Consider the following 27,418-nt stretch of genomic DNA (forward strand, 5'->3'; position numbering starts at 1 on the left):
TATTCGTTCCACAATGGGTTTGATGAACGACCCCCAGAGTCTCTTGATGTGAAAGAATGGGAAAGTGTCGAACATCTTTGTGACGTTTTGAAACCTTTTGAAAAGGTGACTTGCGAGTTGAGTTCGGAAAAATACTTGTCAGCATCTATGGCGCCTGTGTTAATCGGTGGACTTAAAAAAAATCTGTGAAAATCTGCTTAGTAAAAGTGTTAATGAACAAGTACAAAATGTGGTACTAGTACTACAACGTGAATTGGGTAATAGATTTACAACTATCAATTCAAGAGAAGACATTGCTCAAGCCGCTTTCCTTGACCACCGAATAAAAAAATTGGGGTTCAAATGTGATGTCACCAAAAATTTGAAAGTGATATTATCTGTGAGTGTTGAGGATGTGGAAGGGGATGATGAAGAGATAGACGAATCATCGGTTTGGTTCGAGTTTGAGAGTAAAGACTCTCGAACTTCATCAGCTCCCGCAGCAGACGCGGCGATCGACAAAGCTGCGGCAGAAGTGAAAAGATACCTGCAAGAGCCCATTCTTTCCAGGAAATTTGATCCACTGGAGTGGTGGGAAAAGAATAAAAATGTATTTCCTAATTTGTATGAATTATCGCGGAAAAAATTAGGCCTTGTGGCTACTTCAGTGCCATGCGAAAGGGTGTTCTCTAAAGCTGGATTAATACTGAATGATCGGCGAAACCGTTTGAGTGGACAAAAGTTGAAACAACTAATTTTCTTACATTACAATTATAATATTTAATCATTTGTTGACCTTCTTAAAATTCCAACCTAAGTTCAGCTTAAAATGTTTATTTCTATGTTTATTTTCGCTGCATTATTTTCAAAACTGTTTCTGGGATCAATTTTTTTATGCTTAATTTTTCGTTACATATTTTAAGTGGTCTTTATAAAAAAAAAATAGAAGGAATTAAATGCCTAAAATTTCCATAAAGTTAAAAAATTTGATACTTTTATAATGTTTTGCATAGTCTATCAAAGTTTTGTTTTTTTGTCATTTCTTAAAAAATGTCAATTTCTTAAAAAAATATTATTTTGAAATTGTATTTAGATTATTAATATAATATAAAGTTCTACAGTTCTATTATTTACTTAGCTGTACTCACATATGTTAAGTTCTCATATAGTTGAAAGGATGCTATCTTATTTTCTAGTGTTTAAATCATCTTTAATTTAAATTTTTATATCGAATGTACTTATTGAATTCATATAATGCGGTTTTACAAATATTTTTGTTGCTTTTTGCTGTTACGGCGTCCAGATATTACGTTCTCGTAGTTTTAAAGACATGCTGCCTTATTTCCTAGTGTTTTTAATAATCTTTCCCTCAAAATTCTTATGTCGAATGCACTTTGGCTGTAATTTGAGTTTTAAAAATAATTTTTACCATTGTGTTGCATTTTTGTGTTTACAGCAGTTACTGCATCTCACAGTTTTAAACCCTTTGCTATCTTATTTTCTAGTGTTTTTTGATAATCTTCAATTCAAAATTGTTATATTGAATGTGCCTTTTAAAATCATATTGTGCGTTTTTAAAAATATTTTTAACCATTTTGCTGAACTTTACTTATTACTGTAGCACATCCAAATATATTACATTATCTCACTTATCAAAACATACCTCATTTTCTAGTGCTTTTGGTAATTCAAAATGTTTAAATCAAATATATATGTTTATGATCATATTTTTTGTTTTTAAAAATATTTCTAATTATTTTGTTGTTTATTGTACGGTGCCAAATCTCCAAAAGTACAAATTTAACTCAAAATAAACCTAAATGTAATTTAAAAAGGAACAGTATAAACTTTTTTGTAGAAAAGCTCTTCAACCATGTGTATATGAATAAATGTGTAAATTTTATTTTATGCCAGTATTGTACAATTAAACACACAAGGTCATTTATGTTATATTTAATGTTTAAATTATCTTACTTTTTTATTCAGAATTTTTAATATATATAGGGGAGAGTAGATAATAAGAGATTTATCGTTTTTAAAATTTGGTAGCTTGAATAAGTTTTATTTTGCAGTGGTACTGAAGGTCATTATCTTATCTATAAGTGGGATAAAGGTTTGCGATTATTTTAATTTCTAGACCCTACGCATCCCTATGCCCTTTACTACCAAATTGAAGGTATTAAACGACTTCTGTGGTATCTTATTTATCCATATAAATAAAAAATATCATGTTAAAACAGATTGATCATTAAATTTCTGACATTTACTTAGGAAACTGCATCCTATCGGGTTGCTACACAGCTAGTTATAGTTAATTTTCTATTTTAAATTTATTGCGACATTTTTATTCATAGTATGGTGTTGCATCAAAATTTCTATTTTCTGATTTTTTTCTTTTTGTTTCCCTTTAACAACACAACACAACACAGCCGAAAAAAACATAGTGTACTCTCCCTTCCTTCAATATCATAGAAAAAAAATCTTCCGACGTTTTTCAAGCATGCAACTATGCTCATTTGGGGCTGTCCATAAATGATGTCACACTTTTCTGCAACAGTTTGGAACCCCCTCCCCCTCTTTGTCACAAAGTGTCACACTTCAACATACCCCCTCCTCCCTTTTTTCACATGTCACGCAATATTACGTAAACTTATACTTGCAGTTCAAAAACGTAGCACTATGTTATAGATCCTATTTCAGACTTTATTTTTAAATTTAAACTATATGTTTTAATGACATCTGTAAATATAACAATAATAATGATTTGTGCACTTATTTTGTATGAAATAAGAGAAAAGTTTACAGCAAAAAACATAATTAATACACAATAGCAATAAAATTACAATTTCTGCCGCTACCCTATTCTCAAAACCTACTCTGAATGCATTTTTTTTTTTTGGAAAGAAAGGAATGTAAGTAAAAAAAAAAAAAAAAAAATCACATGAAAGTTGCTTTTGCCCCAATTAAGGAAATACCTTCAAATTTTGGTAATTTTTAAATAACTTCAAAATTCAATCTGCTGATTTTAAACATTTTTATTTTAATCAAAATATGATGTCACACTTCTTGTTACCCCCTCCCCCGCCTTGTCACAAACTGTCACAATTTCACTAACCCCCCCTCCAAGCGTGACATCATTTATGGACGACCCCTTTCACGAAATTGATAGAGCACCCATCAATTTTGCTGCAACTGCACACAAGACACAACCGAAAGCGAAAATGTTTCCATCCATCCACTTCCCGCGCCAATCCTCCCAACCCCCACTAGCCATCAAAGACAATTTACACAAACCCAACACCAGAAACAACCCACTGCGCTCTCCTGCTCCTCAGACACTTCCGTAGTTGACATGTTTTCTGATATTCAAAATCTTACTCCATACAGATAAAATCAAACACGTGGTGACGTGGCAGAGTTCCTTCAGTTCGCTTGGGTACTTCGGTACTCTAAATCGTTACTAGGGTACTCCGGTACAGCAAACCGTTACTCCGGTATTTCGTTACTTTGGTACTCCAAATCGTTACTTGGGTACTCGGTACTTTTCATAGTAACAGTTACTTGAATAATGGGTATTTTGTACCGGGTACTTGTCTGTAACCGTTACTCTCGTACTGGGTACAAGAAAGTACCGAAGTTGCCCATCACTATTCATATTATAGGTCCTTTATAAAAGACTTTGCAACTATTGCTGAACCACTGCTAAAATTAAAAAGGAAAAAGGCGAGATTCTCATGCACGGCCGAAGCCAATAGTGCGTTTGAAAAATTAAAACAAGCGTTAATGCAAGCCCCTGTTTTGAAATTTCCTGAGAACGATGAGAATTTAGAAATTTCAGCGGATGCTTCGGATTATGCGGTAGGAGCAGTACTTTCCCAAAATCAGCAGCCCGTGGCATTTTTTAGTAGAACTTTAAATGAAACTCAAAGAAATTATTCCGCGACTGAGAGAGAAGCACTTGCAGTTCTGTTAGCAGTGCAAAAGTTCCGAGTCTATTTTGGAAGTGCGCCAGTAACAGTGTATTCTGATCATGTGGCGGTAACTAGATTATACTCAGGGAAAAACTTATCCTCAAGGTTAATATGATGGGCACTCAAGTTACAGGAGTATAATTTGGTAATCAAACACACCCCCGGAAAGGAAAATATCGTAGCAGATGCCCTATACAGAATCAAAATAGATGCAGAAGGTAATACTGTAAAGGTGGCAATGCTCACAGCATATACGATACATTCCCGAGAAACTGTAATAACCAAACTGGGTACGGATCCGGAATTTAAAAATATTTATGATTATTTAAAAGATCCTGAAAATTTTAGCCACCAAGATATTGTGGCGATAAGAAATAGGGCGGCCCATTACGAACTAATAGATGGTCTATTATTTTATACAAAAACTACGAATTCCAACAACGAATTTCGATCTGTTATCCCAGCTAGTCTCAATTAAATATACTGCAGGAATTGCACGATTCGCCTTTGGCATCTCATGGTGGTATTAAAAAAACCATCCAACGCGTATGTGAAGCAGTTTATTTTCCTGAGCTGCAAAAGTTAACAAGGGCGTATGTCCAGTCCTGCTCAACATGTCAAGCAGTTAATTACTTTAATTTCCGCCCGGCCGGGTTTCTAAATAGCATTAAATCAGAATTTCCAAATGAAATAATTGGCATCGATTTATTGGGCCCTTTCCCGAAAAGTCAGTTTAATAAAAGTCGGTATCTCCTTGTTATGGTTGACCATTTTAGTAAGTGGACCGAAATTGTTCCTTTAAAACGAGCCTCCACGAAATTAGTTACTGATTCTATTTTAAATAAATAGTTAAAAATACGAGGCGCCCCTAAAAGTTATATTGGATAATGGTCCTCAATTTGTAAGTAATATATTTGAAGACGTGCCAAAAACTGGGCATACGTCATTTAAAATGGTCCCGTATCGGCCGCAATCAAATATAGCGGAACGGGTCAATAGAAATATAGTGAAAATTATTTGTAGTTATGTTAAAAATTTTCATAAAAGCTAGGATAACTATGTCAATGAATTAGCTTTCGCCCTTAGGACCGTAAAACATGACACAACAGGCAAAACTCCTGCTGAATTATTTTTAGGCAGAAAGATTATAACGCCGTTAGATAGATTATTTTATGTTCAACAAAGAGCCCCTGAATTTCAAATGGGCGATATAGAAAAATTAATTAAAGAAGCAAAGAAGAACACTGAAGTAGCACAAAGAAAACAGAAGCTGTATTATGACATGAAACAATGGGGAGTAACTTATAAAGTAGGGGATGAAGTGTTAAAAATTAAGCTTTCACTTTCTTCAGCACCAGAAGATAAAATTGCAAAGTTACCCACGATTTGAAGGACCGTATGTAACAGAGAAAGTAACTCAGGCTGTAGTGGTGTTAAAAGCCAAGAATGGTGAAATCTGCACTGCAAACATTGACCAGATCAAACCCTTCTATAATCGTAATAAAATGCAAATATTTAAAGATCTTTTGCAGGATCCGGCACGGCAGGCACAATCTCCAGAGGTGGCACAACGACAATCACAAGGGCAAGCCATGAGTAGACAGGTGCATATGAAAAGAAAGTTTCCTGTTGGAAAACTGAAGGTAACAAGAAAAAGAAGCCGTTCCACCGACCAGAAAAGAGAGGGCACAACCAACCCCAGAATGAAGAAGGGAAAGTTCTATTAATGCAAAGAGAGCCAGGAGAAATGGCAGCAACCATAACATGGCTCCAAAACAAAAGATGTACCCATTGGAAAGGAGTCTACGCAGAAAATGTCGACGAATTGACGAAGGAAAATCAGCTGGAAATGCAAGGAAGCAACAAACGGTTGAACAGCCAGCAATGAGATCCAGGCAACAACGGGAGAGAGTTATCCCGATTCCGTCAAGAACAGCTGCCATCAAACGGCCAGAAGTACAATCAGATGTTAAAAAGAAGTTCAAAGAAGTTCTTCAAGGGTCATCAAACTGGAAAAAAAAGAAAGGAGGAAGGAACTGAAGGGCGAACCCGAACAAGACGGAGGATAAACCAGATGGTAGTCTTCGCCACTTTCCAGGACTGGACGGCAAAACGGATGTCGGAATATCATAAAGATAAGTAAAACTTTAAGTTAATTTTTTGTTCTTACTGCAAGTGGCAGAATTTAAGAAGTTTCACCTCATGTGAGGCCTACCTTTATCGCCAAAAAGGCGAGAAATGGGTTTTACCTATTTTGTTACTATGTTTTTCAATTACTCGCGAGTAAAACTAAAATTATTGTATAATAGGAATGTGTAAATACTTGAATATTGTAAAAGCATCGGTAATCTTTGAGAAAGGTACCTTAAGAAAATTGTAAAATTATTGTATAAAATTTTACTTAAAAGATTCTGTCAAGAAAAGAAGTTTTAGTCTGAAGGACTTTTGAAATGTAATATTTCAATGTAAAAGAATTAGCACTTGCTTGGAAAGAAATAGAAGTTAACAAACATTGTACTACTAATGTATGTTTTAAAATGCGTAAAATTAACGACATGTTAATATGTCCTTATGTACAATGTGAACTGTTATCTTAAAAGTTAAGAAATACTGTGATATGTTAAAAGTGAAAATGTTATAGTAATGCCAAAATTTTTAACTTATTGGTATGACTGTAAAAAGAGCAAAGTAGTGTGAATATGTGCTAAAGGTTGAATGAATGTAGTTATGCTCTCTGACGCTACACTTCAGAGTTAGCCACTTTTGAGAATAGTACCTCAGGGTTCAGAGATGAATATAAGGTGTGTTCTGAGGTCTTGTTATGATGAATTTTAACACATTAGTGTTTTAATTGCAGGTGGTAATGTTGAACACTTGTACATAGACACGCATGTTTTGGTGTTTCTCTTAACAACACATGTCAGAGAGCATGGGGAGATAATTAAATAATGGCATGAATGAAATAAGAATAGTTTTAAAAGAAAAATGTACGTATTCATGTTACTTGCCATTTGATTGTTTAACATTTCATTAAACTAGTTTTCCTTCCAGATCTCTGGAAGGAACCAGATTCAACTAAGAAAAACTCCTGTTTATAGATGCAGTACAGATGAAAAATAATTGTCCATGGAATTGATCATGTAAAAACGACTTTTTAATTTCTAGATTAGATAGTTTCTAGTGAGGAATGTTTGTAAAAGATTGGCCTCACGTTAGATTTAGAATCTAGAGCTAAAAGTTTTCAACAAGGTCGTTTTAGACCTCAGTTTCAAACTAATTAACTCTGGCGGGAAGTATGTAAGGATCCTAAGTTTTACTAATGTTTATTTTATTTTAAAACTGTACTATCACTTCTTATTTTCTACTTCCTGCCAGAATTAAATGCTTTAACTTGTTTATGCAAATTGTCTTGCTAACGCCAAGTACTTAAGTTGTGGCTTTTTGCCAAGCGAGAGAGAGAAGGAGCTTTAGGAAGCAAGCCGCTTGCCACTGTAGTTTTACGAGTTTTCACTCGGTTGCTGGTTGCCTTTAAGGCCAGAGGTTTAGCCCTCTTGATATTTGCAGACGTATCGTAGTTTTAGCAGCTTGGCGTACTACATACCTACCTTTTTTAAATAAAGGCCAGTCTTAGTGCTAGGCATTTGTATACTAATTCAAAGTTAGCTTTTAGTTAGAGTTTTAGTTAGTAGTTTTTATATGCTTACGTTCAGACCACAAGTGGTTGGTCTCTGTATTCCAAAGTTCGGAAATACCTGTAAAGTATTGAAAATAAAGGGTTTCGTATACCCTTCCTGCTTGTGTTGTCTACTTCACACCTTCTTGAACATAGCTTGAGTAAGCTCCCTGTTCCTATTCAGGATCACTCATGTTTCCAACGAAAATAAAGAGAAACACAAGTCCTGACATGTTGGCCAGAATTACCAATTCGTAAATTTTCTGGCAAATATACCAAATGGAATGATTTTAAGCTGCAATTCGAAAACATTATAGCTAATAATACTCAAGTGACAGAAGTTCAGAAACTCTACTATTTAAAGGCTACACTAACTGATGAAGCAAAAAATTCTGAGACTGATTCTGAAACGATAGTTAACTAATTTTAATGAATTTATGATGCATCCGTTATTAGTGAATTTCAATATATTTACTTGGTTGACACTTTTGGAGTTCGAGGAAAGTGTTATAAAATTTATTTCAGAAGTTGGTTTAATTCCGTCAATTAAAACTGATGTGCACTGTTCGAAATGTTCTACGAAGATGGTTACTAATAACAAGTTCTACGAAGATGGTTACAAGTATAAAGCTAGGTTGGCGTTGGATTTGTAAGAATTAGAGTAGTGCTTTGAAATGTAGTGAGTGGTACAGTGAATCCACTGAAGGACACCTTCTTCTATGAACTCGAATACCTTTCAGGGATATTGTAGCCATTACTTTTGGTTTCGTTATGAAATTGCTTGTACTTTTCCTTTTGAATAATATTAATGCATGGCGAAAACAGAGGAATGAAAGTAGTATATCATCAGAAACTGTTACCAACTACTTCAACTTTTGCAGAGAAATTTGTGAAGTTATTGTGCCTCACGATAGCCACAAACTGGGAGGTAAAGGAAATCAGTTCTTTTGGATAAGACTTTTTTTAGCCGTAGGAAGTATGAGCGCTTCCGAGTTAGAGGAGGAATGAAAATTATTGTGTTTGGTATCTAATGTAAGGAAGATAAGGAAGGCTTGTTTTTTGACTACTTCGGTAAGAGTAAAAGGAATCTGTGGCCGTACGCCAAACATTATTGCCATGAGGAGACAAATGTTGTGTGTACAGATTCGGTGAAACAGTATGCTGGGGTGGAGAATCTTTTCTGTAATGCTACAAAACTAGAAATCATAAAAAGAGGGGAATTTGTTTCTGATGATGATAAACTGAATACTATTAACGATTTAGAGAATGAAAATAGATTACTGAAAAAAATTTTAAAAATAGAATTCCTTACATCGTTTCATGGCTGTATTCTTTTATTGGCGGGTTCGGATGAGTAATTTAAATTCAGAAGGAGAAAAAATATTAAAATTTTTGGAGGATGTTAAATTAGTTTATCCACAATATGGAAAAGAACCACTGAAATTGAAAATGATTAGCTCACCGACTGTGTAATCTGAAGGAATAGAAAATCTTATGCCGAAAGAAGTTGTTTCGGATGATTGTGATATTTTTGAAGAATGTGATGATTTTGATTGGGGATCTTTGTGCTAATTTGGAAACAAAGATTTTTGTGAATGTATTAGTAAGTTTAAAGAGTTTTTTTAAGGCATGGTGAGTTTCTTTTTATTTTTAATTACGTAGCTACCATGTTTACCGTTATAATAATTGGTAGAATTTAGTTACTGTATCATGGCAATTTGAAATATAAACAATTTATTGTATTTATTTCTATATCTGGTAGAAAATACACTGGGATGTCACAAGCTTAGTCCCACCCATTTATAAAGGTCACTTATTCAGATTTAGTAGTAAAGACAGGACTTGAAACTTTTTACTTAGAAAGCTAATGCACGTTTTATCATTTAATCAATTACATTTACTATTCTGTTTGCACATAATAATCGCTGTTCACCACTGTAAACAAACATTTGCTATTCTGTTTATGTTTAAAACTCGCTTCGCAGTGCTCTGATCTGATAAGTGTATATATTTATTTACTCAATAATTTAATTATTTACAAGAATTATTAATTCTACTATTTTATGATATATTACATAGACAGGACTGTGTTTACTCGCAAAGCTGTTGGACTTTGCTTTACTCATTTAGTATTTTATCATCTCATTTTACTATTCTGTTTACAACAAATAACGGTGTTTCACTACTGCAAAATTTAAAAGTTGCTATTCTGTTTACGTTTAAAAATCACATTCTAGTGCTTTCATTGCCACCATAAAAAAGTTGCCAAATTTTGAAGGCCAAAATAGTTTAGCGCTAACTTACTCCGCTTATGAAATTTTAGCCGACATATCTTCCATCATTTTGTCTATAGTGAGTAAGCTTGAAATATTTTTCACAGTTTTTTTCTTCTTCATTCAAAGTATCCTTGATATTTTCAATGGATTCAACTTCCCAAAATCTTTGTAAAATTTCGTCAACCCTTTCTTCACTATTCAAAACTAAGCCATAATAATTTACTTCTGAGTGATTTTTGCATGTACCCTGGCGTTTCACTGGTTATTTTAGAAATAACCAAACAGTTAACTGCTCTTACATATGTTAAATCCTTATTCGAAATCTGTACATCTAGTTGATAATTAATATTTATAATGCTCTCATACAGAGGCATAAATTCTTTCTTTATATTTAGCAAACTGGCAACTCCTTCACACAAAAAACTACTCATGCTGCCCCTTTATCAAGTAATGAAGTATTGCCCGAACTGGAATTCTTTTTTCCTTCTGAATTACAAACATATACTATTGCAGCCTCTAATAACACATTTATTTATTTATTTATTTATTTATTTATTTTTTCCTCTGGTGTCAAAAGACATATATCTTGTTTATAATTTCATCATTGGGTGCTTCTGTTTTTCTTGTCTAACTGTTGATGGATGGTCTCATTTCTGAGCAGGGGATAGATTAATGATGTTTTTTATGGCATTCGGAACATCTGAGCTGAGAATTACATTTTGCAATTAAATGTTCTTTACTGAGACAGTTTGTTTTTTAACTATTTCATATCTTTGATTTGGATTAAATTTAAAAAATGAATCACATTTATGTAGTGGATGGTTATTATTTTTACATACCACACAAGTCAAGACACTATCGGTTTTAACCATCAGAGCTTTTGATTTCGAACTTTTTTCTAACAGATATTTTACTTTATTAGTATTACGGTTAATGTTATCCAGTAATTGGCATCTTTTCTCTAAAAACGAAATTAATTCATCAAACAGGAACTTTCGTAGCATTAATGCTTAATTCAAATTTTTTGCGCATTTCATAATCCAGTTCTTGAAGTACAATGTTTAATAACAGAATGTTTGATAAATTACTTTTCTCATACATTTAAACATTCAAAGCCCTAATGTTTTTAGTAACATTATCTAATGCATATCTTATCCCCTTAGATGATTCGAATGTTAAACTACATAAATCCATTATTGACTTTATATGCGTCTCAATTAATATTCTTTTATTTTTATACCTGTGTTGAAGAACTTGAAATAGAGAACTGAAAGCATCATCAACAGTTTCAGAATTTTTTGCTTCATCAGTTAGTGTAGCCTTTAAATAGTAGAGTTTCTGAACTTCTGTCACTTGAGTATTATTAGCTATAATGTTTTCGAATTGCAGCTTAAAATCATTCCATTCATAAAAAGTTAACTATCGTGGTAAAATTCAACACATTAAACAACTTTCGTTCAAAGCTTTAAACATTCCACATCTTTCAATTACCACATGCAAGAAACAAAACTAAAAAAAAAAAAATAATAATAATTAACTAAATAAAATTAAATTAAAACTTTCATAAATTATAAACTTCACGTCATCTGAAATCCAACATTCTTCCACCAACAACAGCTTAACCTTCTGCAAATATTTATATAAATATAATACTAAACATGTAATAATAATATTAAACAGTAAAATTTTTAAAAGCAAACACAGTATTTCAAAATAAAATTTTTAAAAAAATCTTCTGGCTGCACTTAATTCGTGCTCTTACAGGTACCGAAATAAAGATTTAGGTTTGCTACAAGAAAACATACAGCCGGAAATCGGAACCAAATCAAAATCTCGCCAAATAAAAAACTCTTGCCAAGCTTGGCGCTCACCCTGATTATGGAATTTTAACCGGTATGTCGTTCAGTTACCCATTAGGGAAGGTGTAGAATTAGAAGAATCGGAAAAAAAAAAAAAAAAGATTGTATCCTCGTGGAATCAACTAGAAAGTGATTTGAATACGAAAATATTATATAAAAATTTTATAAAGGAATATAAGAATTTAAATCACATGGAAGAAGATCAAGAAATTGATAAATCGACTAGGAATTATCTGTCATCATGGACTTTATTGACCAGAGAAAATCTCTAGCAAGCTTCGTGTTGTGTTTAATGATCAGCAGCTACTAGTAATGGAAAATTACTTAATTCAATATTAATGAAATGGTGAATACCTCAAGAAGATGTATTTGCTATTCTTATTAGATTTTGAATATACAACTATGCACTAGGAGCTGATGTTCAGAAGACGTACAGATAAATACTTATTGAACAATCTCTACAAAACCTGTAGTTAATCTTATGGAAGGAATCAGTTGGCAGCCTGTGCAGACTTATTGCCTAAGGACTGTAATATACAGAACAGCAAGTGTACCATTTCTCGCAACAAGGATCCTGAAGCAGTTAGCAATGGATGAAGCGACTAAATTTTTTTATGCCTCAAGAGCCATCAGGAATGTTGCGTAGATGACATTATTGCTGGAGCCAATATGCTACATAAAGCCAAGGAGTTGCACACACATTTAACCTGTCTTCTATAACATGCTGGAATGTACTTTCACAAATGGAGTTCAAATAATACAGAACTATTGAAGAATACAGAAAGTGCAACTCAGGATTATTCCTTTCAAGATACTGATAAACCTCACGTTACAAAAACCTTGGGAATGTAATGGAGTATGGCTACAGATTGTTTTTCTTAAAGCTACCTGACAATGAAGAAACCGTAATGGAAAGAGATGTCTTATCAGCAATAGGTCGCCTCTTTGATTCATTAGGTTTAATCGCACCAGTTATGACAAATGCCGAAATATTTCTACAAAGCCTTTGGCTTAGAAAATAAATTGGAATACACCTCTTCCCAAAAATTACTTTGAAGAATCGAAGACACTTCTGCATAATCTAAAAATACTCAACGATTATCGCATCCCTAGGTTTGTTTTAGCTAATGGATTATAGCAAATAAAAACAACAGGATTCTGCAATGCTAGTCAGAAAGCCTGTGGTGCTGCAATTTATATGAAATGTTCATCAAGACTTCTGTGCAGCAAGTCTCGCATGTCACCTTTGAAGTCAATTACCATTCCTCGTTTGGAACTTTGTGATGCATATCTGTTTTAAAACTTATGAAAAGAATATTAGAGGCCATTCAACTACCTATAGTCCAGGTGTATTATTTCACTGATTCATCAAATGCTAGCATGGATTAAGAAGGAAAGTCATCAACTAAAGATATTTGTTGCTAATAGAGTGTCTATTATTTGTAGTATGACTGCTGTTCATAAGTGTTACCCTGTAAGCACTCTTAATAATCCACCTGATTTAATATCATGGGAAGTTAAACCTAAGGATCTTCTTCATAATTATTTATAGTGGTAGGGACCAACATTCTTGACTAAGCCTTATGAAGTAATTTCATCTGATACGGCTGAGGTGGAAAAGGTCAAAGAACTTAAACTTAAGGATAATGACTTAGTTAATCTAAATGTGAACTTAAATTCCCTTGTTTTAGATTTCTTAACATTAATAATAACTATACTCATATTATCCATGTGTTAAGTTTTGTTTGCAGATTTAAAGCCAATTGTAAAGGAAAAAATTTAGTAAGTTTTCTAACTGTTAAAGAATTGGATGATGCTAAAAAATATCATGATCAGATATGTATAAGGAGCAAAAAAAGGGGGGGAAGGGACAGTTCTGTATCTCCAGTTCTAATGGGGCAATTGACGAAATTCAAATTGCGTTTTTCATGTCTCGAAAGCACAACTTGGGATATATATTAGATTTATATATTGTTCAAACATATATATTTTGATACAAAATTGGACTTTTTCTGAAATAGCATACCAATTTTTTTCCATATTTCTATTCTACTATTCAAATTATGCCTAAATATTTAATTTTGTAAAATACAGTGCGAAATTACGGAGAAATTCACAAATTTATCTTGCCGTCTTTTTTACAATTTGTGCCAAGAATAATTCACTTGGCAAACTTCTTAATATATGGCAACTCATTTTCATTTCCCTTCCATTGTGAAGGACCGAAAAAAGCCACATCGTTTCTACCTTTTTACATTGTGCATGAGCGGAAAAAAAGTCACATCATTCTCCTTTCAAATAATTTTAACAAAGTGCCTAACCCACATTTCATGTTATTATCGCTTTCAACAAATATGCCAAATTTCAAAAAGCACTTCAATATATACCGTATTTGACGGCATATAAGACGCACCCTTATTTAGAAGGCCACACACATGTAGATGTAGAAAAAGTTATGTGTGTCTAGACCTTTAGCTGGGCTAAAAATAGCATTCAGTATTGAAAGTTAACCTGTGTCCTTCACGTATAAGACGCAGGTAACTTTTCTTGAGACCAAATTTAGGAAAAAAAGTGCGTCTTATATGCCGTCAAATATGGTATCTTCAGAAATTTTGAATAAAAAATTTTAATTTTTTTGCAGTTATACTTAGAAATACATCTACTTTAAGATGATGGTAAAAATGTTATAGATTATAATTCAAAATATTTTTGAAAAATTTATAAAAATTATTTAACAATAAATCATAAAAAAAACGGGTAAATTTTATTTGGAATGAACCTAAATTTTGAAATGTGAAAGGAAGAATCAAGTAAGTTTAATAAAAAAAGGAGATATTAATGAATATATATTAAACTCAATTAACATTGAGGAGCTAAAATTTTGTAAGCTAATTTTTTAAAAACTACTCATGTGATTTTTACAAAACTTGGCAGTTTGGCGTAATTTGAGTGGTAGAGATGAAATATGGAAAAAAAATTGGAATGTCATTTCAGAAAAGTCTGATTTTGTATTAAAATACCTATTATTAGAACAACGCTATATATAAATCTAATACATATCCCAAGTCGTACTTTTGAGACACGAAAATCACAAGTTGAATTTCGTCAATTGGCCCAGTAGAACAGGATATACAGAACTGTCTCCCTAGTGATGGTGGTACATTAAGTTAGAATACAGTGCCACAATATTGGATATGGAGAGAAACTGACACTTGGCCATCTGGATCCGACTAAGCAACATGTCAGAGATGTACTAGTACTAAATGGAGTTAATTGCCATTAATAAATTAGTTAGTTCTCCATTTATATAGTCTGCTCATTAGTTTTAGAGTTGTAGAATCATAGTACACAAATCACAAAATGAATAACTTAGCACACAATTAAATTTAATGTAAACGTTTACTTTCTGTTACACCTTGTATAAATAGAGAAAATAACCTAAAGCGAATAAAAAGGCAATAAGTAGAGAGGTGAACACGCAAAGATATTTCTTAATATTATAAATAGCATGTACGCAGGATGTAGAAATCAGTATGCAAGCATGGACCTTATAAGAAATAGACTAACCCAAATGGCTTTTCTCCCTCTTCTGACGCATTCCCGGCTGTCACCTTGATCACATCTGGAGGAGTAGGGACGACTTGCAGAAACTTACAATGGTTGGCTATTGCAGCGTGTATAATTGTCAAGAAAAAGTTGGTTGTAACGCCTCATTTCTCAAATTAGAATTTCTATGTATTTTTATTTTTGAAACTGAGATTGATTTTTAACAATTTAGCATATTTATCAAGCATAGTTAGCATTCCAAATAAAGCTATTGCATGCTTTCAGGGCTGGGTATTTTTTTAGCTTTTCCTACGCTGTAAAGAAATTTGTAACTACTTCCTTTAGAAAATAACACTTTAAATCTGAACTAGTAGAAAATTGCAAACAAGCAATTTTCATGCTTTTTATTGGTCTAAATAAGTAAAAAATACTAAAATATTTAAAAACGAACTTTTTGAAAATTTTGTTTAAAATTCTAAATTGTGCTGCATTTTTAAAATTATAGATGAGTATTATAGCACAATTTCTATAGAGGAATTTTATTTCAGTTATATTTCATAATACATCATAGTGATAAACACATTTGACATCTTAATTTTTATACATTTAATTCTAATATTAAAATTGTATTTAACCGTAATAATTAATTTTGCTTGTATTTTATAGTGATTATTTTTTTAATTTATTTTTAATTCTGCATAAGGTTTTTTTTTATTTACTGTTAATTTAATTTATTAGCTCGAAGTGGCATTTTGCACTGTTTCACTATAAATGTCCGTTTCTCCTTGCAAATTGTTGTTACCAAATATTATCTCCCTGTATTATATTTAAAGAAATTAAATATTTTAATTTCTCGCACTGTGATAAAAACGACGGTATCTAGAGCCATCAAATTTTGAATAATGTAATCCTCCACTTCAACATGGGCATCTGGATGGCCAAATTTCGAATCTGTTTTAATCTATTTCATATTTTGTAAAACTTTAACGAATTTTTTATTAATAAACTCAATGAGTTCAAAGCGAGCAATGGTAACGCTGTACGAAAAATAACATTTTTATGTCCAGCGGGGAAATTCTAAAGATATGCTGTTTTCAAATATTCTGTGATATTGCTGTTGAATTGAATTTTATGTGGTATACGGGCGAAGAACATGATATTCAATAAATATAGTAGGTAACACACCATTAAAAAAGGTCCCTTTTGGGCGTAATATAAAATGAGTGCTTCTAGATTTTATTTTATCTTTTTTTTTCCTCTTCATTACACTCAGAAAATTTTATGCTACGAATTCAATGAATTATTAAAATAAATAATCCACTTTAATGTTAATAATTTAATGATCATATAATCAAATAAATGATCATTTTGTAATGTTATTAAGTTTGGAAAATCACTGCCTGAAAACATTCATTAAATTTAAAAAAAAAGTATCAGATCTTGTTTAATTTTACCTTATTTATTTCAAAGCATCACGTACTATCAATCTTATTTAATTTTACTGTATTTGTATGCAAATTAAGTTCATAAATTTTGTGCCTAGAGTTTTTATTGTTTTACCAAAGTGAAGATGTTTGTACAAGAATTACGCGTAAAAAAAAAAATGCGTGAAATTCAGTAAAAAGTACTTTAATGAGATATATTAAATCCTATTTGGTAAAAATCCTGGCTTTCATAATCTCATCACTAAACAATGTATCACATTTAATAATTAAAAAGAGTTATGTGATACAAACGCCATAGGTTTCAGTGTTAAAGTAAATCAGATCATCCCTACTCTTTCTTGCAGACATGTCGGTGACATGCGCCCCGCCCACTGGGTTAGTCTATCTCTTATAAGGTCCATGTATGCAAGTTGCAGAATTAGTAGATGAAGACAGTTAATTGGTTGATGATAATTTGATTAATTTCTAAAATAAAATAATTGCAGATGGGGGGGCTGCAAACATCTTAAACAATATGAGGAAATCCAAGGAGAATTTTTTTTTTTTTTTTTTTTTTTTTTTTTTTTTTTTTCAGTGAGAAGAAAAACAGTATATGAATGACTAATGTAATATCCTCAATGACCTGTAAAAGAAATGGGAAGGCTCAAGGCGATTTCACAATGAAGCTGATGTCAGCACAGAACTTTTCAACAAATCTGCACAGTACTGCAGGACCATCTTGAAGAACAGGGAAAAGCAAATTACTTTAAGATAATTTTAAATATCCCGACTCTAAAAAAAAAAGTAGATGTGCAATAAGACTAAAAACAGTTGAGATTTTCATCTCTAATGGAAGACTGAAAATATTTACACAAAACTAAACTTGAAAACTGTAAAACATTATATACACATAATGTATATAAACACTTTCAAACTTCTCATTACTTAACTAATAAATTCAATTACTAGATTTTCCAGTATTGGTGGTATTTTTAATATTCTCTAAAATTTCCATGCTACACAATTTTTCATGGAAGTCAAATGAGATTAAATTGTTCTCATATTAATCTCTTAGAAACCACACCCTACATAACGAACACCATCTTAGAACAAATAGCATTCATTAAGCAAAGCAATACTGTAAATAGTCAACTAATAAATAACATTTATAAAAACATGAAAATACATTATACCTTTGAGAAGAGCTTGCTGCAACATTTCTTTCTTTACTGATTCATAGCATTCATCTGTCCACCAATCAGTATGTTCAAGAGGTTCAAGAGTAACTCTCAGTTTTGAACCTCTTTGAAAAGCTGAATAAATTTCCTTCTCACCGCTTATAAACCTACGATAAATATCTACTTCATTTGAGATTTCAACTTTTTCTAAGTTTTTATACATATTTTTCAGCAATGAAGCCGAAGGATTAGAACTGCATACATCTGTCTTGAAGATATTGCAAGCATTCTGCAGACCACTACCAGAAGCCACAGAAAAATCCATTCTTGAACTGGGTACAGTTTTATTTTTTCCTCTGTATACTATCTTAGGCATCACTTTAGATTTTTTAATATTATTTTTCGGGTCAGTATTATTCAGCTTAAAATTAGTAGCGGCAGTTAATTTTTTATCACTGATATTTACACTTGTCTTTTTCATAATTGGAGTAACAGCATTGGCCTTCTTCATGAGGGGAGCAGTAATACTTATTTTCTTGCCGCTGGTACTAGCAGAATTTATTTTTTTCTCACTACTTGTAACAACCTTCTTTTTATCACTGGTGTTTAGAACATTATCTTTTTTGTTACCAATGTGCATAACAATTAACTTCTTGGGACTGGCATTAACGGTTTTTTTGGCATTACTACTACCATTTTCTTTTTTACTTTTAGTACTGGCATTTTCTTTTTTATTTTTAGCATTGATATCTCTTTTTTTAATTCCAGCATTGTTATTTTCTTTTTTAATTCTAGCATTGATATATTGTTTTCCCTTATCAATTTTCACTCCTTTCTTTATATTTTCTTTTCTGATTTCAGCATTAATATATTTTTTGCTAATGCTATTAATTTTCGTCCCTTTCTTCATATTCTGAATTTTTTTATTATTATTTCGATTAATGATATGCTTTTTTGTACGGAGATTAGAAGTACCATGTTTTTTGATAACATTCATGTTTTGCTTAATGGTATTCGTTTTACTGATTTGTTTAGAGGCAAGTACCTTTTTATTCACCTGTTTAAAAGGCAAACGTTTTGCAGGTACTTTATGTTTTAATCTTGCAATTTTTGTTTTTTTCAAAGCTACGATCTTTGCTGCAGACTTTTTCATAGGCTGCCGCTTCAGTCTATGTAGCAAAGCTGATTTTATGTGACGCAAATTCTTATCAAAATGCTGAATATGACCCTTTTTGTTAACTAATAATTTCTGAAAGCTTTTCTCATGAAACCAAGAAATTTCATTCAAATTATTATACAATCTTCTAAGCTCTCTGCTTTTTTCAAATTTTTTTTGTGATGGAAGTAAAATTTTTCCCCCATCCTTTTTAGCTCCTTTGGCAGCAGGAGAATTATCACTATTTAACTGTGAAAATCTAACTGTTCCATCAGCAGAAAGCCACTTCCTTGAGGTAGATGCATTTATCATGCTATTTGATGCCTCAATAACAGTTCCATCAGGAATATCAGAGCTTGGCATTATAGGAGCTGTATCAGCTTCGTTTATCAACACTTCATCATTAGACGGATAACATGGTTCAGAAACTGGCTGGGGCACCATTTTTAATGGATTTTTCTTTTTCTGCAAAATATCTAACTTGTCTTTAGCTTTCCCTTTAGCACTACAATAATTTGGAGTGACAGTAATATTTGTTTCAAGAAGGCCAACAGATCTTGATTTAGGTGAATTTTGTTTAATTTCTATAATTTCTATCTCAGGATCAACAACTAAATTAGAGTTTGAAACCCCTTTATAAAATTTATTTGATGATTTAGGCACATTTATTTTATGATGTATGATTTTAATATCATTTGTTTCTTTTCGTTTCATTCTTTTAGGAGGCATGGACTTCGAATTTATAGGATGTGAATCTTTACTCCTTTTACCTCTCAAAAGTTTCTTTTGTTCAACTGGTGAATTTCTTTGATTAAGAATACAAGTATTTGTTACAGATGTATTTCCATTAACCTGCATCTTGTCTGGAGAAGAACTATAATGATGATATGTGATTGGATTCTTCTTTGAATACGTTTTTCGTGACAATTCTAATGTTTTCTCAGTTGGCACAGCAAAGGAATATTGTGAGGAACTATCATCAACTATGAATTCAATCTCTTTATCCACATGTAAAAATGAATCCATATTTAAGGAATTGTTTGAGGCAAAACCCTTTTGTGCCATTACTGAAGATTAACCTGAAAGAAATTATAAATTTAAAAAGCACATTTTATTTTACTGGAAATTGCACTGCAAGAATTAAAGAACAAAAAAAAAAATTTAAATCTTTGAAATAAATAGTGTTAGCAAATAGGTTTGTACTGGCAGATTTAAAAGATTCTATGACTGTGAAATATTATAAAATGCCATATTAAACTTATTTCTTTAATTTTATAACATCAGAATTTTGTAAAATTTAATAAAACGGTGCTAGATATAAGATTTGGCTTTCAACTTGAACTAACATACATCAAATCTGAAGCTAAGATAAATTTTAGATAAATACTTAATGTATTATGACAGAATATAACAGGGGTCTCTTTGCTTCACATGAGGCGGCAGAAATATACAGGGTTCGTACACATTTCTGCATACGGAAATTAAGTACTTTTAAGGACTTTCAAGGACCATTAATGAAAAAAATTAAGGACCTACGTGCAAATGGGAACTGAATAAATTCAATTGAAGATATTATCTATGCCTGAATTTCACTTTTGTAATACCATCCTAAAAATAAAATAGATCCCTAAGTAGTACGCATTATTACTAAACATAAATTAATTAACATAATCGTTAATAAGTTTGAGAATAAAAAAAAACTTTATGCAATTTATCAAGTAGCATTAAATATTTTACACTTATGATAGTTGGTCATATTTGAAAGAAGATAAGTGACATTTACGTTTTACTAACAATTAGCTTTATGTTGATTTTTTTATGTCTCATTTTGTCACACACTTGGTCAGCCTAGAGGTTTAGTAAATAAGCAGGTAGAATTTTATGTCAAACTCCATAGGTTAAAATAAGAAGTAAGATCATAATCAGCATGATTCATAACAAAAGACTTAATGTTGTCACCGCTGCTGCTTGTCTAGAGAGAGAGCTGCTGATTAGAAGAAACATTAAAAGCCTGATGTAGGCAAGGTTGGAAAGTGTTGAAAGTTAAGTCAGGCTCTGTTTGATGCAGTTAGTGTCGTAGCTTCGTGTACAGTTCCAGGGGTTGTAACCCAGTTAATATACTTTAAGGTTCCAATAAGCCACTAAAGCACCAGATGTGATATGTTGTTTTTTAATGTCATTAAAAAACAACAGTTTATCTCAGTAGATACATAGAATATGTTTTACTTGAATTTTTACATTTTTATATTTTATCTTGTGACCACAGTGAGTATTAATGAAAGGCAATAACTCACTTTAATATGTAGAGATAATTTTTAAGGATAAGCAGTTAGTTATAAATAATTAAATTAGGTAGTTTGATAACCATAGTCATTATGGATTTACATGACCACTATTAAATTTTATTTTTTAACAATATTTGTTAAAAAAAGCCATATTAAAATCAAAATCTAATAAAATTTCACAGCATAAAATACATGTAATTTATGACACAGATTTTTAAACGATATTAAGATAATTAATTACACATTAAAACCTACAAAACATTTATGTTTTGTAACGTTTAATATCGATTTCCTTTTCTTTTAAGCATCTTTTATAACAATTAGAGATTTGTCTCTCTATGCAAACCAATGCTCTCGCTAGTTTCTGCGTGCTTTATCTCCTAACTTGTCAACTTCTCCACAATGCGCACCTATGAGGGTTTAATTGATCAGGTAAAAGTTAAATAGTCCAAAACCCCCGACAGACGTGAAGCATATTATCGCTATGTCTGAAATTAACTACAATATCAGACAAAGGTTTAAATAAGCCTCTTATTTAAAAAGAACTTAGAACAAACATAAAGGCATGTTCTGATGCTAACAAAATCAATTACAGCTCACAGTATGAGAGCGAAAAATAAAAATGTTTTATTTTAATGTTATTTTCTAAATATAATTTTAATATATTACCATTATTTTAATAAAAATTATCAATGTAACGATGTTTTAAAAAAATCGTCGAAAAATTCTCATATTCTGGAATTAAAATGTTTCTATAGAAACTAATCTTAAAATCGCCAAAATGTTGAAAAGTCGCCAAATTTAGAGCCACTTAATAAAAGAATTCACGTCCCCAAAAGCAAAAAGTTGTTTAAGAGCTCTTTACTAGAAAGAAATGAATTTCGAAATGCTTATGTTTCAGTTCTTGCTTAGAAACTCGAATATCCCATCATTCATATTAGAAATAGAAACAAATTAAAACTCATGAACCCATTCAAAAGATAACCATATATACGGCAGTGAATCGCCAAAAATATTCCTCAAAATGCTAATTCACACTCAAAATGACAGTCGTAAAAACAGACAGAAATTTCAGATGATTAAAATTAAGGACCTTCTGCTGATTTAGGCCAAAATTAAGGACTTTTAAGGACGAAAAATCGATTCCAAAAAATCTAAGGACTTTTAAGGACTCTTAAAGACCGTACGAACCCTGAATATATCATTTTTGTTCAGTTAATTAGATGACAGAAAGGCATATTTAATAATTAGAATAATAAAATTTCATTAGATTACCTTACATATATTATGGATCTGTCTGTAAAGTACACGAGTTTGCATTTTTCCATGAAAAGTAATGAAAGAGACTTTGTATTATTGCTTTTGATCACTTTGAAAATTAAAAAAACATAATTTAAGATGTAATGGCTATATGCTAATGCAAACATTCTAGGTCTGCTTTCAGGATTGGAAGAACCAGTAATGTATAGAAGCTGGAAGGGTTACTATAAAGTATAGGTAAGGAAAAGCTGGTTCTCGGACCAAATGTGACCCTTTTAATAGCTTAATGCAGCACATTACGAAATCCCGTGCAACAACATTTTCATCTCTTCCTTACTTAATTTTGTATGCAAACTACAAAAGAAGTTTGCATAGTGCTATCATTTCCAGTGGCTTTAATTTGGAAATTGAACAATGAAATATGAAAGCTGTTGCTATATATATTATAATAATAATAAAAAAGAGAACATTCATTGTAATCTGAAAAAATTTTTGGATTATGTTGTATTTAGTTTAATTTATACTTTTTTTTTTTTTTTTTTTTTTTTTTTTTAAGAATTTTTTCATTAGTGGAGTACACAAAAAATAAATACCAATCACAATTTACTGATGAATATTTACACTCAGTATTAAGAACTGATATAAGTGAGTTGAAACTTAATTTGGATAAAGTATTGCAAACAAACATTTGAGATTTCACGACTCACATTAAGTACATATTAATTCATAATTATTCTTTACAACACAGTGTTAGAAATAAAAATATATGCAAAACTGTTAATTTACACATATGTTTGATTAATATATCTGCGCCTTTTTCTGCTTCAATTTTCTTAAAATTTATGCGTGAATTTTATACTTCATTTGTTGACTCGAATACAGGACCATGTGAGAACATGTTCATCACCTAAGGCTTATTTAAAATAAAAAATAAGAACTTAAGTGCATAAAATACTATTTTAAACTGCAATTTTTGAAAAAACTTTCTACAAGAGAGGATGCTTTCTTCCTATTGTGTTCTGCCAAACAAAGTTCACTGCAAAAGATCATCATGGAAACACGACTGCACCTTGCAATGACCCTGCCCAATGTGGTGGACTAAAACTGACCATTTTGACCTACAGTTATACGTCTTTGTCTACCCCTTATCTTTCTTTGTCTTTTAAAGGTAATTAAAAATTGAAATACACCAGGCACATACCATATTTTTTACAATATGGTAGACCAATACATTTTAGATAATACATATATCCCAATTCTTTTTTCTTAAAATACTAACTAGTTTTCCCCTTTCAAAGATATTTCTTGATTAATAGGAAACACATGAAATTGGCACCAAATATGGCAAAAATCTATCTCGACGAATTTTCTCAAGTGTGGTTCCTCGACCATAAATAGCTTAAGCTTGTGGTTCTAAATTTCCAAAAAAATAATAATTAAATAAATTCAAGTTAACTACATGTATAAAACATTATACAGTCAAAAGTCGTTAATTTTGACACCTATAATCCGGACCTCAAGGCCACAAACTTTCTGCGCATGCGTCGATCGACGCATGCGCGTAAGACCCTTACGGCTGCGAATATGCGTGTGCGCAAAATACATTTACGAATGGGCGTTTAATGTATAACAGACGGTATAAGCTAAGCTAAAATTATCTAATTCAGTTAATGTTGCAGATTGTATTGTTCCTTAATCTTCGAATTAGATTTGGCTTATTATTTTTTGCAGACTGTTAGAGCAATTTTATAAAAGTAATCTTGAACTTTCGATTATGTCAAATAGAATTTCTGATATATATTTACTAATATGTAAAGGATCTACAAAGCGAAAGTATCTTTCGAAGTCCATTAAACAAAAAGAAAAATGGATAAAGGCATATCCTTTGTTTTTCTAAATTTTAACGTTTGTTTATAACGCTGCGGCGCGCAATGAATTGGAAGTTGATCTGTCAGCACTATCCTTATCTTCAGGGCAGATGTTTTTATTTTATTTGGTTTATAATTCCTTACTAAATGTAGTATTTCATCTCGATGTACTCCGTCTTTGATACGACTTAAATCAAATTCCTCGTTATTATAATTCGCTTCTGATAGCGAAGAAAGTGACAGAGGTTATTGAAAATGAAAAAATTTTGATTGACAAATTAGTCGGTATTCTCGACACAGCAATTATAGGACTTGAACAGCGGAACTTTGTAACTGAACAAGAAATTATGACTGTTTATAGAATTAAAGAGAATGTATTATCACATAAAAAAGGAAGCAACTTAAACAAATTACATTGAAAGAAATGTTTAATAAAGTAAACAAATAAATATTAAGCTTTTTTTTCTTTTTTTGGTAAATTTTAATACCCTTTAGATCATAATTGTTCTTTATTTCATAAATTACGGTTTCATATTTTTAATTTTATAATTTCTGCATGCCATCCTAACAGATTTTAACTGATGATCTATAATCCGGAAAAATCGATAATCCGGAATCGCCGAAATCCCGACGAGTCCAAATTAACGACTTTTGACTGCAGCTGAAAATCTAGGAGTTTGGAAATTACATATGGCAACTATGCCTTACTTCCTTCCAAAACTAATTTTTTGTGAAATTTATTATTCGTTACCCTACTTACAGATATCCTACTCTAGTTTTTTAGAACGAAAATCATACCATCCTTCCACTGGACATTTGGTGCTGCACCTGTTACCCAGCTAGAAACCAATCCAGTTCATGACATTGCACCAGTCCTTTTCATGTAGCTTATGACTTTTTTAACCGTTTCGAGCCGGGTAGCGAAAACGCGCGCTTATCACAGAGGGCAGCAGTGTCTTACGCGAGCGTCTTTCCAGGGCCGGGGGCTTTTTTGCTACTAAGCCTAAATCCATGAAATTTCCGAAGTATAAACGCATTGTTTAATAATGCTCTATAGAGTCTTTAAACGGCTTATGCTGTATAGATATTTATATATATATACTTTAATTACCTTATTTCTTGTTTAAATGCATATTTTACACATTTTATTTTAATTACTCCCTATTTTATGACTTTTAACATTATACACCTGAAAACTAAATATATTACTTAAAATTCTCTTTTCGTATGAAAAATTTGAAAACAGAGATATACACACAGTCCTACGTTACATTCCTTGCACTCGTAATAACTCATTTGCCGTTTTGGAGGATTTTTCCGGGAATGTGAACAAACGAAGCATCGTCATCTCATTTTCTTATCAGTCTCTTCTGAACAAAGTTTTGGAAAACATCTTTCAGTTAATCTTTCAGAATCAATATCTGAAATATTTTGCATCATTTCTGCTATTTCATGCTCTGTTAAACTTTTTTGACGCTTCGACATTGCAACGGTAAAAACAGAAAGAATTCACGCCTAACAAGATCTAATTATTTTCTAAAAACTGAACTGTAAACCGAAATACTCACCGCTTTAGCGCATATAAATCTTCTACTTACAATAAACAACTACCACGTGCGAATAAAGTGCGATTTAAAGAGACGTCATAAGTCACGCCATTCGGAAACATTTAGTTTCCGAATATTTGTTTATATAATCAAAAGCATGTGTATGCGAGTCATGCTTCTCTCATTTCGAGTAGAAGGTCTAATGTACATGTATCTGAAACCATATGGACATACAGTGCCATCTTGTGGCAGAAATTATAGTTTCTAAAACGTTCGAGGATACTGGCACAAATACATGACAGTCGGTAGTAAACAGGAAAATGCTCTGGCACGCCTGCGTGTCGGCCGGGAGGTGAGTGTGTTCGTTGCCGGCACGTAGACGTGACAGTCGGCGCGAAGGGGTTAATAGTGTTGCATGTATACAGGTTCACAGCAGATTGAATGCACACAAAAATTTATTTTATCAAAAGAAACAATTCAGAGTTCTGAAACTTTCCAAAGAAATAATTGTACAATATCAGAGCGTACAATCAGTAGTTACACTTGAAACTACTAAGAAAGTTAAGCAAAGTGCAGCACATCTAAAAGGCAAAGCTTTCAATACTCCAAAGTTGCTCAGAACTAACAACCAGGGCTGCGAAGTCAGTAGGGAAAATGACTGTCTCCAACCCTTACAATTTTAAAGACTTCGACTCCCTCATATATATGTGGGAATCGTGCCTCAACGAAGCACCAGATGTCGCTCTCTACCTCTACTCTGTACGAACTCTCCAGGTTCCAGGATCTTCAGTTGGTTCGAGAAGTCCGAGAGAAGCGGTCTAAAAGAACGCTCGCAAAGGAGCTACAACTATCCGCTTACTGGTCGCGCGTAGGCGATCGGACTTTTAACTTACCCTAAAGTGACCGCACGTAGGTGGTCAGCTAAGACTAACATCTCCATAGTGAAATCAGTGTGATTACTCCCTTAAACATATTTAATCCATTTGTACATACTCATTCCGTTTATCTTTTCTTCTATAAAAAAGGAATAAAACCTGATGCTTTGTATCATTAGTGTGATCTCTGTTTGATGATAAGACGTCACCCTCACAACTATGGGGGCTCCAAGCCGTCGAACTTAAAAAAAGGTACTGTGGAAACTTTTCTTTCTTTAAGATAGTGATACTTGTGTTTCGTTTTAAAATGAGTTTCATAAATAATTCAAATAGGAGTGATTTAAAATTAATTGCCGAAAGAATTGGAGAAAATGTTCCAGAAAATGCTAAAAAAGCTGACATTAGAAAAATTATAGAAAATTCTGATGTCTTCAAAACAAACATTGAGTTTGTTCGTGGCGTCGTCAAATCGATCGTCATGGATCGGACGCCTAAGACAAGCAATGAACACTATCTGTTAG

At 32.1% G+C, this 27,418-nt stretch overlaps 1 protein-coding gene across 1 annotated transcript in view; it reads right to left on the minus strand.

Moving 5' to 3' along the window:
* The window catches only part of LOC118185453 (uncharacterized), a 113,630-nt gene that overhangs the window by 68,133 nt on the left and 18,079 nt on the right, over positions 1-27,418 (minus strand). The window contains exon 3 of the mRNA XM_085821839.1: positions 17,922-20,141. Within this exon, the coding sequence (XP_085677965.1) occupies positions 17,922-20,127 (2,206 nt within the window). The 5' untranslated portion in view covers positions 20,128-20,141. The remainder of the gene's footprint in view (positions 1-17,921; positions 20,142-27,418) is intronic.

The sequence above is a fragment of the Stegodyphus dumicola genome, chromosome 8, assembly GCF_044657685.1.
Source record: "Stegodyphus dumicola isolate Sdum_Otavi_A_Nest chromosome 8, ASM4465768v1".
Classification (NCBI taxonomy): domain Eukaryota; kingdom Metazoa; phylum Arthropoda; class Arachnida; order Araneae; family Eresidae; genus Stegodyphus; species Stegodyphus dumicola.